Consider the following 18,605-nt stretch of genomic DNA (forward strand, 5'->3'; position numbering starts at 1 on the left):
TAGCAGAGTAGTCGAAACAGTCTGGCAAGGCGCGTCTTTCGCACCTCGTGCGTTTTTACGTCAGAACTCCGGTCGGCCTTATTTTTTCAACCGAGCGCCAAAAAAAGAGAGAAGCAGACGAAGGTAGACTGAAAACACAGCAGGTGTCACATTCTTAAAAAAATCTTAAATATATCTTAAATATCACTTATATCGTATATCTTCACGTATATCTTTCAACATTGAGTCAAAAGTCTTTATCTGCAAAGGTCATGGACACACACACACATACAATATGGCTGCCCCTCGACCGTGGACCATATGGAGCTTTCCTACATGTGCGTTCACGTGGGAGCGAGTCACAAGGCCTCACATCAACTCAATTTATTGACCTTTTTGCATCACTATGAAAAGCCATAAATTACCAAGGCAATCCTGATCAACGAGCGGCGCCCCTCCTCGCCGCCCGCTGCGCCCCTCTTCCTTTGTTGCTCTGCACCCCCGCTAGCAGCTCATCTTTTATTTGTGTCCCGCGCCGGGGGGGGACAGCATTGTGGAAGCGATGCGATGACCACAAGTCAGATTGCGTTAAGGAATGTTGAATAAATACACTGCGCAGTGAACTCCCCGTTATGTCGCAGTTCATCATTTGTGCCCTCGCTATAACTTCAAGCGATTGCGTTTTAAAGTGTGCAGTCAAGTCCAAATTTTGAGTTGAGTGAAGAAATATAATCAGCAGGTGGCTGGAATAACATCATCAGTCATTTCCATAAACCCGCCATTTCATATTCTATGAATTAAGCTAGCATATAACATTAAGCTAACGAAATCGAATGTTTCGGTTCATGTTATTTCCCAACATTGAAGTCATTAAGGAAGCCGTTATGTGCGTGTCAAAGCGTTCTGATTCCGCTTCTGCTTTGGCACGGAGCGTTCTGACTTAATGGAGCTAATAAAAATACGCTCGCGGTTAAAAGTTCACTCAGGTTGCCCAACGCGCGCAAACACGGACTCGAACTCACTGCGACGCATTCTTGAAGGTATTGAACAGCACCAGCGCAGAACTGTAAGTCTTGTGGGGGCAACACTGACAAGTTTTCAGTTTGGGCTTCAGCAAGACAAGTCTGAGACGGTTAAATGTCAGTCATGCAAAAGCCACTTCAAGGTCAAATCAAACCGAGTGTTCCAGGTATTTGCAGATGCTCCGATACTACGACGGGTAAACAGAGAAAAGAACATAAAAGGCACATGGAAATAATATATAAAATTCCTGCTTTAATAAATCTGTTGCATGGGAATATCTTGTTGGGTTGAAAAAACAAGCGCACCTGTTCCGAGAAATGAGAACATGGAGACAGGATATGACCTGCTCTCTTATTGCCTCCGTTTAGCCCGCAGGAGCTTCAACTCGGTGAACGCTCACACAAGTCGGAAGATGCTGGAAAATGCTGGAAACTTCAATCTTGCGCTCACGTTTTAATGGTCGCTCATCAGTGGCTTTCTAGAGGTGACACATGGATGAATGGAATGTTCTTAAACTACAATGTGTATTATATACATGTATAGTATAGATAGATAGATAGATAGATAGATAGATAGATAGATAGATAGATAGATAGATAGATAGATAGATAGATAGATAGATAGATAGATAGATAGATAGATAGATAGATAGATAGATAGATAGATAGATAGATAGATAGATAGATAGATGTGTGTATACAGTACACATCTCCCAGATAGATAGATAGATAGATAGATAGATAGATAGATAGATAGATAGATAGATAGATAGATAGATAGATAGATAGATAGATAGATAGATAGATAGATAGATAGATAGATAGATAGATAGATAGATAGATAGATAGATAGATAGATAGATAGATAGATAGATAGATATGTGTGTATACAGTACACATGTCCCAGATAGATAGATAGATAGATAGATAGATAGATAGATAGATAGATAGATAGATAGATAGATAGATAGATAGATAGATAGATAGATAGATAGATAGATAGATAGATAGATAGATAGATAGATAGATAGATAGATAGATAGATAGATAGATAGATAGATAGATATGTGTGTATACAGTACACATGTCCCACATCTAGGAGGGGTACCCTAAATTTCCCGAAACACATGCCTGTGTCTCTCACATGGAAACGACACCCCCTTCCCCCGAGAGAGGCGCGACGCCTTGGCATGTTTAGCGCGATCTACGGCCTCTTCTGGCTCCATGCGCTCGTTACGGAGGCCGGGCGATTAAACGCCGGGGGTGTAGGAGGTACGGCGCTCGCATGCTGTTTGCATTGCGGTGCACCTAGATACCAGCGAAATACCAAGAGGCCACGCCGCTAAATCCCGTGCTCATAATAAACGGGGTGACAGGATGCGGACAAATAATACTCTGGGAACTCTCGCTTTTACGATAACTTCACGTTCAGTCTGGCGCTCTTAAATGAACCCTTTCATCAAGATTAGTCAAGCAAAGGAGATGGCGAGAAGAATCTGCACGTTGCTTTGTGCGCGGATTCCTCAATAACCTCGCTAACCCCCACATTCCTCCTTACGTGCTATTTCTTTTTCGCTGGCGTTGCGTGCAAGCTTTTTTGATCCACCTATATGAGACGCTATTGTCCAATCTTGCTGCAACACGATTTCCAGGATAAAAGACAAGGCAGATTCCCCAACCCCACCTGCGCCTCTTCCACCTCGACCCACCCCCCCCGTCCCTATCCCAACAAACATTTCAGAACATGTGGCGCCAACGTCTACTCCATCCAGATTCAGTTTTTTTTTCTTTTTCTTTAATCACCCAAAATACCAAGTGAGTCTTGCCTCCAGGTAGCAAAGATGTTTCCCCATACTGTTGGACTGCTGGGGTGCTTCATGTTTTGTTGTAGCACGCTGAAATATTCTCTTTTCATACCTCTGCATCACTCACTTTAATGGGCAATTTGTCGTTATAGGCACCATTGTCGTAAAAAAAAACCATCTGCCTGGATTAACTCAAGTGATTAATGCAAAGTGGCACGCTAATAGTTAGCATGGCTAGTAGCAGACAGATCATATAACAATACTCACAGGTATATATTCTTTATCCTCTGCAAAGAACGTCCAATATTACAGCATTTCACTATGTCATTTATAGCTATTGTAACATTTGTAACACTCACAATTCTCAATTAATTCATTTTCAAGGAATTTAGGGGGGAAAAAACCAAGGTCTGTCACGTCAGCCACGCTGGTTTTTGTTTAACTTGTCTTCCTGAATCTGTTCCAGTGGATGAGCGCTTGCTCGCCACCACACAATCCACAATGTATGCCCTTAAATAATGATTAAACACTTTCCCAATACTTTTGTTTGCAGCTCTGTAGATGGCTAAACACTTGTAATCATTAGAACACATTTAATGCAAAATCCCGCAGACAACCTTCGGAGTGCTCTTCATGGTTTCTCTCGAGGTGCTGAGTTGTTTTAATGTGAGTGGGGGGGGTTTGACCATATATGGTTATTTGCCTGTGAGCAGCGTAGCCTTGAAGTGCACATGCTGGAGAGGGCTCAAGAGTTTTTGTAAGTAATGTATGTATACAGTACCTTTGCATTTAAAACGTTTGCTTCTACGCAGACTTGCCTATATTAAGTCATGGAGAGACATCAAATAAGCCAAGGCGAATTTCCTCTCTGTCGCCCCCTGTGGCCAAAGTGGGGGCTTCCGCGGTGGCGGGCTCTCCCCATAACAAGCCCACTGAACATCTGTACGGTGTGTGGCGGCAGTGCCAGAAATGTGTGTTTACTTTCCACCGACGGGTGTGGAATTCGTCAGTGTGTGCGTGTGGGGCGGCATCGCACACACAGATCAGTCGGAAATACACGGAAAATATGTCGGCTGGTGTCCGTCCTTGCTTTTGTGTGTTTTTTTTTAAATGATACTTTTGAAGAAAGGGGTGGCAGGTTCGTTGCTAAAAATAGGCTCTGGCGAGGTCAGCGGGTCAGGCACGGTGCAGGCCGAGTAAGCAAAGTCTTGTTTTGGGACGACTTTGCTTCCATCCCTTTGTTGTTCCTTCTTTAGTGCCCAAATACTTGTACGGCTTCCCTCGTCATTGTAAACACTCCCAACTCCCGCGGGGGGAGTAAATCGGAGACGCAAGTGAAACCGTACCTCCCGTTGGAGGTGGCAGTGTCACCAATTCCTCCGCTTTTCTTCTCCTTTCAGTCCCATCTGTCTGCCATTACACTTTCTTTTCATCCCGCGTCTGACGCCTCTGGTGCATTTCGTCTCTATTGTCCGCCTCCTCAGTTCAGACGCACTCCCCCTCGTTCCCCCCCTTCAGAGATGCGGGAGAAAGCGGGGGTAGTTATCACAACACATCGCTTCACGGAACTGTGTCCAAAAAAAAAAAAAAAAATGCAAAGAAACCGCGGCTGTGTCGGATTTAGCGTTGCTCCACAAAATAAAATCGATTAATAACGGGGAAATGTAAGGAAAGGATGCAAACCAAAAAATTTGCCATCTATTATTTTGTATCCCGTTGACGTCAACAACGTGCTACGCTAATGAGCTAATATAGCGCATCGTACATCTTGTTGTCTTGACCACAAAATGGAGATAAAATTTACTCCTCTGTAGATTTATATTCTTTCACAGAAGTAGACTCGGGGAAATGTTCGCACTTAATGTTTAGTCAGACTCTGTCTTAACATTTATGCTTGGATTTAAAGTTTGTTTTATCAACAGTGTTGAGGAGCTTGATTCATCGGCCTAATAATCCACCGTTAGCTAAACGTTAGCGACCGATGCTCAAACAGAGCAGGCATGTTTACTTGCAGGGCTATAAATCCACAGATAGTAGCAACATCTACATGATTCATTTCGATGAACACTCTTTTTATTACTTCCAAATGGTCTTGGGACTGTAATTCCGCCAAGCAGGTGCGCTAAAATGCGGGATTTATTGTCAGGATTAGCTAATAAAACTATTCACTAATGAAGTTACGTGAGTGACGCTCAGGGGAGATTTGATTGACATGGCAACGCACAGAGGCTGAAATATGATTGGATAGAAACAAAAATCAATTATCCTCTTTTACTTCAAACAGGATTAATTTGCCTTGGGCGGCGAACGCACTGCTTGAACTTACTCGAGGACTTTTAGTGGAAACATAAAGCATTTATCCGGCATGCCCGTTCTCGCATTGCTTCATTTTGGGCTCCGAAAATCACGTTGAAATAGTTGAAATACTACAGAGGCGCATCCACATGGAGCGGCGAGAGTGTGAGCAAGGCCGGGCAGGTTGTTTGCTAATCCTGTCTAATAGCAATGTTTGATCCTCCTGGCAATGGAATTATCTTCTTTTTTTTTTTAAACACAATATTAGGGTCAAAGTTGAAATTTGGATGGAAGGTGTTTGGTGGTGTGAGTAATGTAGCGATAATTTTCCGTGCGACAGCAGGTCAGCGTCCAACATTTTGTTCTCAAACGCGACTCGTGCTGGGTGGCCCCGCTTCCGGGAACTGGGACGCACGCGAGCCTGCATATGGAATAAACAGTAAAGCGGAAACGCCGCCGCACGGCCAAACACAGCTGGTTAATCTCCCGCCGCGGATGTCAGGGTCACACACGGAGCGGGGAAGAAGAGGAGGATGAGGGTTGAGAGGAGGAAGAGGAAGGGATGTGATAAGGGAGATTTGAGAAAAGGGAGGAAAGGAAGATCAAAGATGATGTTTTCCCCTTTTTTGCACATTTCTTGTCTTTATTGCATAGTCGCAAAATAATTGAAATTTACATATGAACCTGAAATGAATTTTTTTTTTTTTTTACAGGTAATCTTAATTGGATTTTCTCTAATCTTATGAATATCTTTCATATTTTAAGATTTTATTAACAACTCTATTAACTAGCCTCAAGCTAGTTTTGACTTTGTCAAAATCTGATCCTTCTTTCATGATACTCAACTTTAACGGTATTTTTTGAATGCACGCTCATCCCTTCCAGGAAACAAACGGCCAAATCACTCATTTTTAGAAAAAACAAACGGTGACAAAATTTAGAGTACGAAAATTGTCAAAAATCCAATCTTAAGAAAACTAGGGCATCAATTCTATGACATTAAAAATGTCGTAACAATCTGGCTTTAAGCAGACATACACTGCAAATTACTGACAAATTTGCAGAGAAATTGGAAGTAACACTTCCCTCCCAATCACAGCCTTCACCTTCTAACCTCACTTCCCAATAAGGAATTCCATCATCTTTATTCCCCCCCCCCCCTCCCTTCCACAATAAACACTCATGTCTCATCATGCTACATGCTCGCCGCTATATGGCTCTGTGACTTTTTTTTTTTTGTGGGGGGGTAACCTGAGACATCATGATAACATCTGCAGAGCCTATAGCAACAAGCGGGCAAGTTGAGGCGTTGACTGTCATCCGCAAGCTCCCGCTCAGATGTTAGAAGAAGAAGCGGTAGAAGACATGCACAGCGTCCTGCACGCACGACTGTTTGGACAGTAGAGCGCGAGCGAGCACAGCAGATAGATCGGATGGCTTTATCGCCTGCTGAATGATGCAGAGCATAAAGATGACAAACGTAGCAGAGGCCTGCTCAGTCGTGTCAGTGTTTTATCAGGAAATTTATCAGCGGGAGAAATATTGGCTTCATTTTGTTCTAAGTCAACATGATGCCCGAGTTGCTTCTCAAGCAGACAGATTTGTTTCAATCGTTGGAATGAAAGGTGCGCAATGGTAAAAATAAATAAATAATCAAGCTAATGGGGGAAAAAAAAATCAAGGTAACATCAATAATTTTAAGTTGCTGCTTTACTGCATTCCAAGAATTTGCAATGCTATTTATTTTATTTTTATTTACTCATTCACTTTGGCAGTGACTTTGACGTCTATAACCGTCAATGGCACTGAACGAGTTAATCATAAGCATTTCATTTTAGGTTGTATAAGAAAAGGACAAAAAACAAAACGTGCTGTTAATTTGATGTAACTTTAAGGATAAATAATACATCCGGATTGATCCGTTCAGTGTGTTCTGCCTCAGGTTCTGCGGGGCTTAGCGTCCATTTGCTCGTCTGATCCTTCACTTTCAAGTCCGGGTGTGGACAGCAGCGCCTGGATGAGGATCAGTGTCTTTTGCACGTCCCTAACCCCCACCTCAGGCCTCGCTAATCACTCCAAGGACAATGTGACATAAGCCCAGCCGTCCTACGTCGGGAATTGTTTGCACGTATGGGGATCAAATGGTGCCACTTAGAAAATAAGTAATATTGTTTAAAAAAAAAAAAAAAAAAAAGGAAGGACGTGAAATCAACATTCCTGCGTCCGGTATTCTCTGACTGTGAGCCCAAAAAGTCTCCGTTCCCAGGCTCATTTTCTTGGCCTCCTTCTGTCATCGTGATTAGAAGAGTTGAGGAGATCAGAGGGAGCGAGGCTCGGACCTGCACCGCTGACCCCGCCCCCGCCCCCTCCCCACCCCCACCACCACCACCACCCAGGCATTGTGCCAAACTTTTCCTCGTTGCATATTATCCGCTCCCCTCCATCGTCACATGCCAGTAATCTTAAGGTAATTGTTAATGGGGACAAACACACACCTTGTTGCTCGTTGCTCTCAACTGTGAAATGAGCCCCCCCCCTCCCAATATAGAAAGACAAATCTTTTTAAACTCATTAAAATGCACTTTAACTTGCCTAAAACATTGATTTCCTTCCCAAAACAGCAAACAATGGTTGTATTGTGTATTTTGATGAAGAAAACAAAGACTCCATAATATTGTGTTATAATTTGGGTTTTCAGAAATGCAGAATGTTCTATCATTTAGTCATTTTGTTTTTATTCTTCAATCTTTTATCGATGATATCTTTGATTATAAAGGGTGAACGTTTTTTTCATCAAACGGCCTCATCGAGATGTTTCAACAACACTCGGCTCGTCAGTACGCCACTAATATCAGTCATTCTTCTCAGAAGATAAAGAATATATTGTCAGTCAATTTGGAAAAATTGCTCACAATTACCAGCTTGTATCTCTAGTCAATGAGCTCCAGCGGTTAAAAACTCATATGTCCTGAACTGATAGCTGCCATTTTTTTCCCCAGGCCTTTTTATGTGCGTTCTAGACTAGCTTACGTTGACTTATGGGAGTCCAGAAAGGTCTTGACCCAGCTTGTTATAAAGACTAAAAACACATCGCCACCTTATTTTCTCATAACCTTCATCCCACCAGCATGTCCCACCAGTGCCCTCCACCTCTCCTTTCATCCCCAGATCATGCTGGAGGGCCACCTTTGACCCCCAATGGACTCAGAAACAACATCGGGCCATACGTTCATACCGAGGTGTTGTTCAAATTCTCGGTGGGGAGTTTAAATGGACATTTTTAGTCATCAGCCGCTCACTGTGAGGCCCAACGTGAACAGAGGCCTAATGTATACTTCACATGATCTTTTGTCACTCACATGTCATCTTATCAAAGCCTTCTTTATGCCTCCGATCAAGTCTGAAAGCGCTGTGTGATGTTTGCGAGCTTTCTCAGGAATGCCACCCTGAGGTTAATCTGTAGTTCACTGCGAGTTTATAAGATGCAAAAGTTTCATAAGATGCTCTGCGGAGCAGAGGACAAAAAACGATACGACGGCGATCAAATCTTGAACGGAAAATGAGCTGTCCACTTGTTTGTGTGCGCAGGGGGACAATTCCAACGAGCCGTGTTTCGGTTTGGACTGCAGCCGAGGATGCAGGTGCAACCCAGAAAAGGGAGCGAGGGTGAGTCTTTTTTTTTTTTTTTTTTGCTGTTCACATCCAGCAACAACAATTACCGTCTGACAGCGAAAGGCTACACTTACTGTACCTGCTCGCCACCATACACCACTTTTGTTAAATATCAGCGACGCCCAGCCACTTCAGGCGAAATGATATGGCTCCTGTTGCTAACTCACCTTTAACTGTCATTGTCAGAAATGATTACATTATTGTTAGATATTTATTTATATTATTTTTACATGTTTTTGTTTTATTCTTTTTTTTAATTTATATTTTATTTCTATTTATATTCCTATATTAATATATATTATATATTAATTATACAAGCGGCTTAATTTGCACTTGCTGGAAGAACTTGAATTTAAAAAGTGGAAACGTATTCTCTTTATTTTAATTTTTTTTAACTTTATTTAGTTTTTTAAAAGCTGCTTTAGTATAAGGAAAAATCAATCAAATCCCAAAACGTGAATTGGAGAAACTTTTTTTTTTTTTGGTTTATATATAACAGCTAACATTTTTATTTTAAGGTCATTTCCTTCAACTATACTCGAAAGCAGCTAGCTAGAGAAGTTTTCGTTAGGCAGTAAACGGGGGGGGGGGGGGGGGGCTAACGTGGTGACATTAGCTGTGAATCCATTGCTGATTCCTGGGAGAGGGAGGGTCCGTTCCCCCAGGTGATGTCCAAACACACCAAAGAGACGCAATCCAGATGTGCTGTTGGCTTCTCATTATGAACAGCCGAGGGGGCTTTGCCTTCCGAAGAGGGTCTTTAGATCTTTATTTATACTATGGGTGCCATGTTGGATTCATTTGATCTGAAAACATCCTCTCCCGCTGGGTCAACAGCAAAGGCCGAAGAGATCATTCTTGAAGTCAACCAAAGCGCCCCAGCAAAATAACTTGCGCCAAGTTAAAACAACTAAGCCTTTGCATTTATTGACACAAGGATGGAGCGTTAAAGAAGACTAAACAGACCGTCATGGATGAGGGGAGGGGGGGGGCGACTTCAAAATAAGGGCATAAGAGCAATAAAACCTCTCTATAGGCTCCCTCGATATAAATCAGCATCTCTTTAGAGTTCTGTGAGTTACGTTTTTGTGTGCAAAAAAAAAAAAAAAGCAAGAGTGAGGCTTGCCGTATTAAACGCATGCACACAATGGCTCCGATTGCATCCAGATAATGAAAGTTGGCAGCAGTACCGGGCAAGCATGAATGATGACTTTGATCTACTTTCAATATAACCGCCCCATCGCTCATTCCGTGTGTGTGTGAGCTATATGCATGGCTACTCTTCTGTGTGTTTGTGTGTCGTTTGTGTCGTGATGTACACACTAATGTACAGGGGAGTCTTATCAGCCGCAGTCTTTCATCCAAACATTTTTTCCCCGGCTCAGACACATGCAGTTGGGGCCCCTCCATGGCATGTTATCAGCCTTTTGAGGTGAAGGGCTTTTTTTTTTTTTTTTCCTCCATGTCCCTGAAAGGCTTCTTATAAACACACTCGTGTGTGTAAAAATGGCGGAAAACGATGACAGACACAAATACACACTTCCGCATAGGAGAGACAGAGTGTACGCGTGCATGCGCGTGACTGGGCGATTGTGATTGAGTGTGTGTGTGTGTGTGTGTGTGTGTGTGATGGTCTATTATCTAATAAATCCTATTAAAAAAATGCATGTGTGAGTATGTGAGGGAATGAGTTTGAGAGTGTGCGTGTGTGTGCCAGAGAATGTTTGTGAGAGTGCACGTGAATAGGTGTGTGTGAGAGAGAAATTGTGTGTGCCAGTGCGAGTGTGATCCTGAAAGGAGGAAAAATGTGTGAAGTAATTTAACACGCGCACGCAAACGCAAAGAATCAAGCAGCAAAATGCACCGAGTGGCTTTTCCTGCCTGCTGAATGGCCTCTTCTGATGCACTCTACTGCCCTCGCGTGGCTTACCCGGGTATTGCAACCTATTTGAAACGTCATTTCAAGCATCTCTGAAAACTTTTTCCTCTGCATTGAGAAACGTTGCAATGAATGGGAAGAAATGACGTAGGGCTGAGCGTGCATTGAATGGAAATAAAAAAAAGGCGCATGTCGACACTGGAGTGAAATCACCTCTGACTTTCTCAACACAAACACGCACGCAAAAGTTTACACACGTGCAGGAATGCGCAAGACTGCTTATTAGCAGTGATTTTGCAGTCTCTCGCTGATATCGGCAATTTACGATCCATTCAGAGGTCCCGAACTCCACAAAAGCTGAGTGTGGTCGTTAAACATGTCGGCACTCCTCGACTCTTACAACTCGGGGGCGCATATTCGTGTCTGTGCAATTATATTTCTGCGCGCGTAAATTTGTGCTATGTCCAAATTGGTGCGTGCTAGCTCACAAATGCCAGATTATTTCATGTGTTATAAGATTATCCTATAAGATTATCCCGTGATCCGAGGTGTTTTGGAAATTAAATTGTTCTGCTACGAAACGGGTCAGCATCAACATTTTTAAATATTTAACGTATTCAAAATGTAAAAGTGTTTGGTGAAAGCTGACAAATTGCGTCGTGAAACGAAATGTAGGTTGTCAAGACGTGACCTGACGTGTCACTAAAAACAAACATGACATTCATGTACTGAATGTTGACTTTGGAAAGTTTGCGTAGTTGTTTGCCGGCTATCATTACGAAATGGACGTGCTAACAGTTAGCATTGATCAATAGTGGCTGTTTTAAAAGCGAGCGGTATTTAAAACAAACCTGCAGCAACACGTAGACAAAAAATGAGTATGTATTGCGTTTGGCTCTGCGTGACGATATTACACTGCCCCCTTGTGGTCATAATGAACGCACCATCGTAATTATCTCGCTCCCAAATTGCGCTTCATAAAAAAAATATTTTAGTCATCCCAGTGAAATTCAGACAAATCTTTTCTGTCATTTATTATCTGTTGTATCTGTGCGTCCAGAGTTTAAAGGTCAAGGTGCCACAGCTGGAATTTTGCTCTGAGCCTGCACCACCATAGTCCACCAAACCCATTCATTTGCCAAATCTCCCCTCCACCAAAATCACCAGCACCAAATTCTGCCCCCATCACTATCCTACAGTGAGCATGCAGAGTGACAGTTAAATCTTCGCCCCGCCACCAGAACAATACGAGCGGTTAAACCCCCCGACGGCCTGAGGGTGGACATCCAGGACAACACGCACACTTTCACACACACACTCGTCCGTCCCGAAACTATCTGTCCGAGCGCTCTCCCGCTCCAGGAAGTGAGGCAGGACCTCGATGGGAGCGCTAAGTCCAGAGAGCTTAGCCGCCCCGAATAGGCCCCTTTGTGCCCTTTGTGCTGGAGGGGATTTGGGCCTACAAACTGACCACTCTGCTGGAAGATGATGAGGGTGGAAGGTCCGCTGAGGGCTGACCGGAACGTTGACTCTCTGGCACGAAAACACAGACCGCTTCCAAACGACCCGACACGTCTGCTTAAAGCAGGGTCTCCCAACCTTCATTAAGCCAAGGCTAATAATTTACATTCAAGGAATCTCACAGCATACCTTTGAGATGTTTATCCATCTCCCCATGTCAACTGGTACTTGGCCTTCCAAATCAAACGTGACCCCCGCACCTAAGCCGGAAGGCCTGGCGTGAGAGAAAGTGGCACTCCCGGCGTGGTTTTCTCCGTGTGAAACCAGGTGTGGAGGCAAGATGGAATCCAGACGGCGCTGACAGGGCTGACTTTACCTCGCGCAAACCCTCTCATCACGTCAACACGGCTGCCCCGAGGCCTCCGGCACCGCCCACGCTGGTCAAGTCAAAGGCGGGATCGCTGTCTACTCGTTATTAGTTGTCACAACATGATTTTGGACTAAACGGTTGGAGGTTCACCTAAGAGTAAAAACAAAGTGGATGCAAGCGGTCTATTGCACTTTATGTCAATATACATTGAATGTAGTATTTTTAAACAATATATCAAGGCCTCTAGTTGATTTTTTTTTCATCGCCGCGATCAAATTCTCTGACATCTGACACGCCCTTCACCTTCCTCCTTCCGTCTCTGGTGTTTCCGCTCACCCCCTTAAATGGGAACTAACTAATGGCTTTGAATGTCAATCATCTTGGTGTGTGTGTGTGTGCGTGTGTGTGTGTCTGTCTCTCTCTCTGCGCACATTGAGATTTTCATTGCATTTTACTGCCCCCGTGTGGTGGAAATGTGGAAGCGCACCCTGAAAAGCACTTCTCTTTGATTTGTATTCATTTATAGATTTTTATAGATACAACTTTTTTTCCCTCCTTACCTCAATAATTTGCAACGTGGGTTACACTTGACAACAACACTAGACTAATGACCTTATCTTCTTTCTTCTAAGGGTCGTCCAGGGCCCCTGGGGGAGGTTGGTCAAAGTGGGCCAGAGGGGCCCCGTGGCGGCCTGGGGCCTACAGGCCCCAAAGGAGAGAAGGGCCATATTGGCTTGAAAGGACCATCCGGCCCGAAAGGAGACAAAGTGGGTGTTGTAGACTTTGACACAGTTGTTCATCACATACAAGCAAATATCATAAAACTCAACAAAATGTTATCCTGTCATTGATTGATTTGATTGATTCAACAGGGACCAATGGGCGTACCAGGATTTCAAGGAAATGATGGCGTACCTGTAAGTAGGCACAATGCAAGAATCAAAAATCTAAGAGTAAATGATTTGGGATGGACGAGTACCAAACCGTATTTGGTTTTGATTTTTCCCGGTGAACATAGGGTCACACTGGTCAGCAAGGTAGCAGAGGACAACCAGGACTAGACGGCTGTAACGGGACCAGAGGCCAGCCCGGCTATCCTGGTTACGGCACCGGAGCGCCTGGGCTACCTGGTTTTGCAGTAAAGACCGATCCGCTTGTTTCACTCTTTATTTATTTTTACCTAGTACTCAGTAACGATGTTGTGGTGCTTCCCCAGGGACCCATCGGGCCGAAGGGTCTGAAAGGAGAACCTCGATACATTACTGGTGATGGCACCACTGTGAGTTCTCACTGACAATTTCTTAAAGTTGTGTTAACACCTGGCAAAACTGTTAAGGATATTTCATGCGTCATAGCTTGCAGTAATTGCTTATGGCCACCAGATGGCGGCAAAGTAGCTGCTATTTGATTTTCAGACAGTCTGTACTGATTCTCTCTTGCATTATTTATTTATTCTTTTGTCATATGACTTAAGTATCTGCGCAGCCTTCTCAAACTTGTGTTTGTTTCAGAGTTTACCTGGCCTTCCAGGAGAAGACGGTCGACCTGTAAGATTTTGTACTGTTACAACTTTTTCCCCCCGTTTTGTGTTCCCCATCTTCATCCAAATTTGAAAATGTGTTTGTCGCTGCAGGGCGCCAGAGGTCCCGATGGCCCACTCGGCTTCCCTGGCCCACCGGGGCCGGAGGGATATCCCGTATGTCGAGAAAACTGCACATATAACCCCCCCCCCCCCCCCCTTTCTTGTGTCGTGAAATAAATGTTGAGTGAGGTTGTGTTGTTTGTCTTCAGGGACAACCTGGTCCTCCAGGTCCACCAGGGCCAATGGTAAGTCCACAAACAAGCAATCTGTGTGACTTTGTCATTTTTGAAACCTCTCCAATTGCAACTTTTGTTTTAGGGAAGTCGTAGTGACGGATATCAAGGCGAAAAAGGAGACAAGGTTTGTTATTAAAAATCCTTCCATCCGGTTATCTCTCTTGATCAAATCTGTTTTGGTCTCCAGGGTGATTTGGGGCTTCCGGGACCGAGTGGTACTCCAGGTGACGGGTCTCTAAGAAGCGAGCAAACCCTCACCATCTATAAAGGAGATAAGGTAAGAAAGATCCGGCGTATTCATTACAGGAAATGATACTACTTGTCTGACTTCTCACATTTTCGCCGATAATTATTGAAATTAATTAACAGATGTTTTACCGTGACTTCAATCCAAGCTGACTTTTCTTTCTTCTACTTTGTAAGGGTGAATCCGGCCCAAAGGGAATCCGTGGCTTCCCTGGGAATCGCGGCCTCCCTGTAAGTGCTCGTCCTCCAAGGCTGTCTGTACACCTTTGGGTTTGTCAACGTTGGTGGTTTTTCTTCAACTTCAGAGTCCTTTTGGTTTCCGCGGCGAATTCGGAGAGAAAGGAATACCCGGATACCCAGGGGCAAGAGTAAGAACTTCACGTCTTCATATTCAATCGAGATTGAGAGTATAATGCGTCTTGTTTGTTATTTCTTATGTTGTCTTCAGGGTCCTCCGGGTTTTAACGGACCTCCTGGCCTACCAGGACAAAAGGTAGACGCTCCCATTTATTTGGATTGTTTTACCTCATTGGCTGAGCTCAACCAAACATCTGTTATGCCACAGGGATATGTTGGAACTCCAGGTTTCCCCGGACAACCCGGATACACCGGACCCAAGGTAGGACTTCCTTAATTATTCTAATTTTAGACGGTCAAGCTTGGGTTGTTCATTTAAGCAAAAAGTTGTCAATGCTGAATGTCTTTTAGGGAGACCAGGGAGACCCCGGACTCCCAGGACCTCCTGCTTTTGTCAGCGGTCCCAGTACATCTATTCAAGGTAAAAAGCCCGACGGTTTACGTTCCTTAAGATGTCGGCGGAAAAACAAACACCCTAGTACAGTGGACCTGAAAGATTTAACTACGATTTTGTTTAGGCTTGTACTGTTGACGTTTTTCCTCCAAATATTTTCTTCGGCTCCCAGGACCACCGGGTGACCCGGGCTTTAACGGGCTTCGAGGTCCACCCGGTGACCAAGGACCTCCTGGATTTCCAGGCCCGCCTGGCCCACCAGGTCTTGGGGGGTTCGATACAGGTAACATGGCTCAGACCGCTCTTAGAAGTATCCACGTCGTCATTTTGATCAATTGTCTTTGGTTTCTTGTCAGGAGGCCGTCCCACTCTGGGTTTCACAGGCACCCCGGGCCCAAAGGGAGAGAAAGGCAGCCCCGGCATACCCGGCTATGGCGTCGAAGGACTCCCCGGCTCCCCTGGACTTCCAGGGATCCCGGGACCTCCCGGACCTCAGGGGCCACCCGGATCTCAGGGGACACCCAGTATGTTGACACACGACCGGTTCATAAAAATTCTCTTTCATCATAGGTGCGGATCATCACGTTTTTTTTTTTTTTTTAACTGTGAAGTTTTCTCTTGATGATTGCATTAACCTCGTGTTAGAGATGCAGCAGGCAGGCGTTACGCTCGCTATAAAACCAATGAATTCAAGGCATGAAAGCCAGTTGTAAGTGCAGCTGCAAGACAGAAATCCCGGCTGACTGACTTTACTGTCCTCCAAGGCCGACCCGGTGAGCCCTGCGTCATCTATCCCGACGGGGAAAAGCCCACTGGTCAGTCAAATTCAGGTATCCCCCGGGCGGCAGCCATATTGCCATGGTCACAATGGCAATATTTTTGCTCGCCTGGGCGAATAAATCGATAAGAAAGCAGCCCAGCAAACTCAACTTTCAGCAGGCGATAGCTTAACTCTTTTGATTCTGTGCAAGGTGGAGCGGTAAGTTTTGCTTACTGGTCTTTTGACTGCAAGCTGCTTTTCTCATCTTTGGCCACAGGGTGTCGCCAGTGAACATAATTCATTGATTTTACTTGCAAGTAGGAGGGACACATGAAGCAACAGTTCCTGTTTGCATTCATTATATTCATGCACGTTATGCAGCCATTGCAAAACAAAACAAAAACACAAATCACATGTTCCCCAAATGTAGCAATGTAAAATCAGTGAATTTGGTTCATGCTTAATGTAAAGCTGTGTTATATTGAAGTTAAAAAAAAAGAAATAATCTACCGCTTAAAATAACCTTGCAGTTTAAGCCTGTCAAAGCTGTCGCGGCCAATGAGAAGCGACTAACCCCGATTTCACACTGTGTCGCAAAGCTGCGCCGTTCTGCTCGCCCATCATGTCCCTGGAAAAGTCTTTATTTCAAGACCTAATGTCACAATTGACATTGCTGATTTACATTTTGTTCCTTGAGCATGCGCAGCTCTTCTCATTAGCCAACAGTGTGAAATCGGAAAGCCACGCCATTTCTAGGCTTAGAAAGTCGCTCCTGTTGATTCTCAGTTAAACCTGCGCGTGTCATTGCAGTTTCACCTGGAACCAGCATCCCGGGGGTCCCGGGATTGCCTGGTTCCCGTGGACCGCAGGGAAACCGAGGATATAATGGCTTCAGAGGTACAAACCACCGACGAATCCGCTGCTGAGCACTAACGGAGACTTTTGCTCTTCTAACCCGTCCCGTCCACCCCACAAGGGGATCCCGGTGACTGCAACTGTATCGGAGGCGGCTCCTCAGGGCTGCCCGGGCCTCCTGGACCTCCGGGCACCCCGGGCAACCCCGGCTTCCCAGGGTCAAAGGGGGAGTCCGGTGACCCTGGCTCACCTGGCTTTGGGGGCCAGGGAACACCTGTGAGTAAAGTTCGAACTGAAATGTCCGTGTAGTAGTCTGGCCCAATCCCAACCAAATTGTGGTCTTCCCTCAGGGTCGCGCTGGTGAACGTGGTTTCTTTGGCCGCAAGGGAGAAAAGGGAGCGTCTTACTACACCAACTATGGTTTTGGAGAAAAGGGAGAACTCGGAGCAACTGGGCCCAGAGGGCCCACAGGAGAAACAGGAACACCAGGAAGGGACGGATCACCAGGTTTCCCCGGACCTCGCGGGCCCCCAGTGAGTGCTTCAGTAAAAAATTAAAACCTCCAAAGAGGCTGTTTGATAAACATTATGAAATGTAAATCTCCTCTCCAGGGCGACGTCGGCATCGGCACACGCGGAGAGAAAGGTTTCCCGGGCTTCCAAGGTGCCAAGGGTCGGTCTGGAGGGCCCGGCGAGCCCGGCGCCGGCTTTGTGGGTACGCCCGGTTTCCGAGGAGAACCCGGGGAACCCGGTTTACCGGGACTGCCGGGGACGCCAGGTTTGCCAGGACCAAGAGGTAAGTGGTAGCAGACGGACGATACCTGAGTGTGTGAGCGTCCGTGTATCATATTCTCCCAACAGGTTGAAATGTGAGTCAAACATCCGATCGTCCTCTTGGTTCAGTAGTTACCGTAGCAACCACGCCCAAGCACTTTAGGAGGGTTACACGCCTACCTCGCGGAGTCACCCAAAAACCTCGGAAGGATTTCTCTCTCCCAAAAGCAGCTTCCTGCCCTTCCCGCCTCGGCTGCTGCAGCAAGCTGTTAACGTTACAATTAATGGTCTCCATTAATGAGCTTCTACACTTGCTCTATAATCTCTCTCGTTGATAAAGCGCTTTGTTAGTGCTTTGATTGCTGCAATGTGATGAGAGTGAAAACCTGAACAGCCGCTGTGCTCCTTTAGCCTCAGAGGACGTGGATAACAATTTGATTTGGAGTCACTCAACTATTTGTATTATGACATTAAAGAGGTGTCAAACTTTTTTTGGGTGGGTCGCATCGTAGGTAAAATTTCCCAGCAGGGGTCTGTGGGAACTGTGAAAATATTATCAATTCAAAATCACCTCATTCTATTTTTTTTTTTATTATCATATTTCCCAGATTTTAGCGCAATATTTATACTCTCCACTCAAGTTCCACTGACTTCCCACTTTACTCACCAGGTCATGCCTTTGAAAGTTGCTCACGTTCAAAGCTACCGATACCACAGTGTCGCGTGAGTTTGGCGACCCCAAGTGGCCAAAAGTAGCACCTGCATCTTGCGTACATATTTTGTATTTTCGGTATGAGAAAAAGCTTTCAAATGTGTCTAAACAAGACTGATGAGAGAAAAACACAACCCTGGACTAAGCTCTATGGATTTGAAATAAAAACTCAGCAAACAAACAACTCAAATACTAGCATACATGAAA

General features: G+C 44.9%; 1 protein-coding gene across 3 annotated transcripts in view; it reads left to right on the top strand.

Annotated features, from left to right (window-relative positions):
* Positions 1-18,605, top strand: part of col4a6 (collagen, type IV, alpha 6) — a 40,357-nt gene that overhangs the window by 12,827 nt on the left and 8,925 nt on the right. For 2 of the 3 annotated variants that reach the window (XM_061295545.1, XM_061295614.1), the window contains exons 4-25: positions 8,690-8,767; positions 13,116-13,250; positions 13,356-13,400; positions 13,502-13,621; positions 13,700-13,762; positions 13,995-14,030; positions 14,117-14,179; positions 14,275-14,310; positions 14,384-14,425; positions 14,489-14,578; positions 14,725-14,778; positions 14,853-14,915; positions 14,996-15,040; positions 15,113-15,166; positions 15,256-15,325; positions 15,471-15,581; positions 15,655-15,822; positions 16,063-16,113; positions 16,869-16,955; positions 17,035-17,189; positions 17,264-17,446; positions 17,525-17,708. In XM_061295545.1, the coding sequence (XP_061151529.1) occupies positions 8,690-8,767; positions 13,116-13,250; positions 13,356-13,400; positions 13,502-13,621; positions 13,700-13,762; positions 13,995-14,030; positions 14,117-14,179; positions 14,275-14,310; positions 14,384-14,425; positions 14,489-14,578; positions 14,725-14,778; positions 14,853-14,915; positions 14,996-15,040; positions 15,113-15,166; positions 15,256-15,325; positions 15,471-15,581; positions 15,655-15,822; positions 16,063-16,113; positions 16,869-16,955; positions 17,035-17,189; positions 17,264-17,446; positions 17,525-17,708 (1,933 nt within the window). The remainder of the gene's footprint in view (positions 1-8,689; positions 8,768-13,115; positions 13,251-13,355; positions 13,401-13,501; positions 13,622-13,699; positions 13,763-13,994; positions 14,031-14,116; positions 14,180-14,274; positions 14,311-14,383; positions 14,426-14,488; positions 14,579-14,724; positions 14,779-14,852; positions 14,916-14,995; positions 15,041-15,112; positions 15,167-15,255; positions 15,326-15,470; positions 15,582-15,654; positions 15,823-16,062; positions 16,114-16,868; positions 16,956-17,034; positions 17,190-17,263; positions 17,447-17,524; positions 17,709-18,605) is intronic. The other variant, XM_061295687.1, reaches the window with a different exon arrangement.

This window comes from Syngnathus typhle, linkage group LG1, assembly GCF_033458585.1.
Source record: "Syngnathus typhle isolate RoL2023-S1 ecotype Sweden linkage group LG1, RoL_Styp_1.0, whole genome shotgun sequence".
Lineage (NCBI taxonomy): Eukaryota > Metazoa > Chordata > Actinopteri > Syngnathiformes > Syngnathidae > Syngnathus > Syngnathus typhle.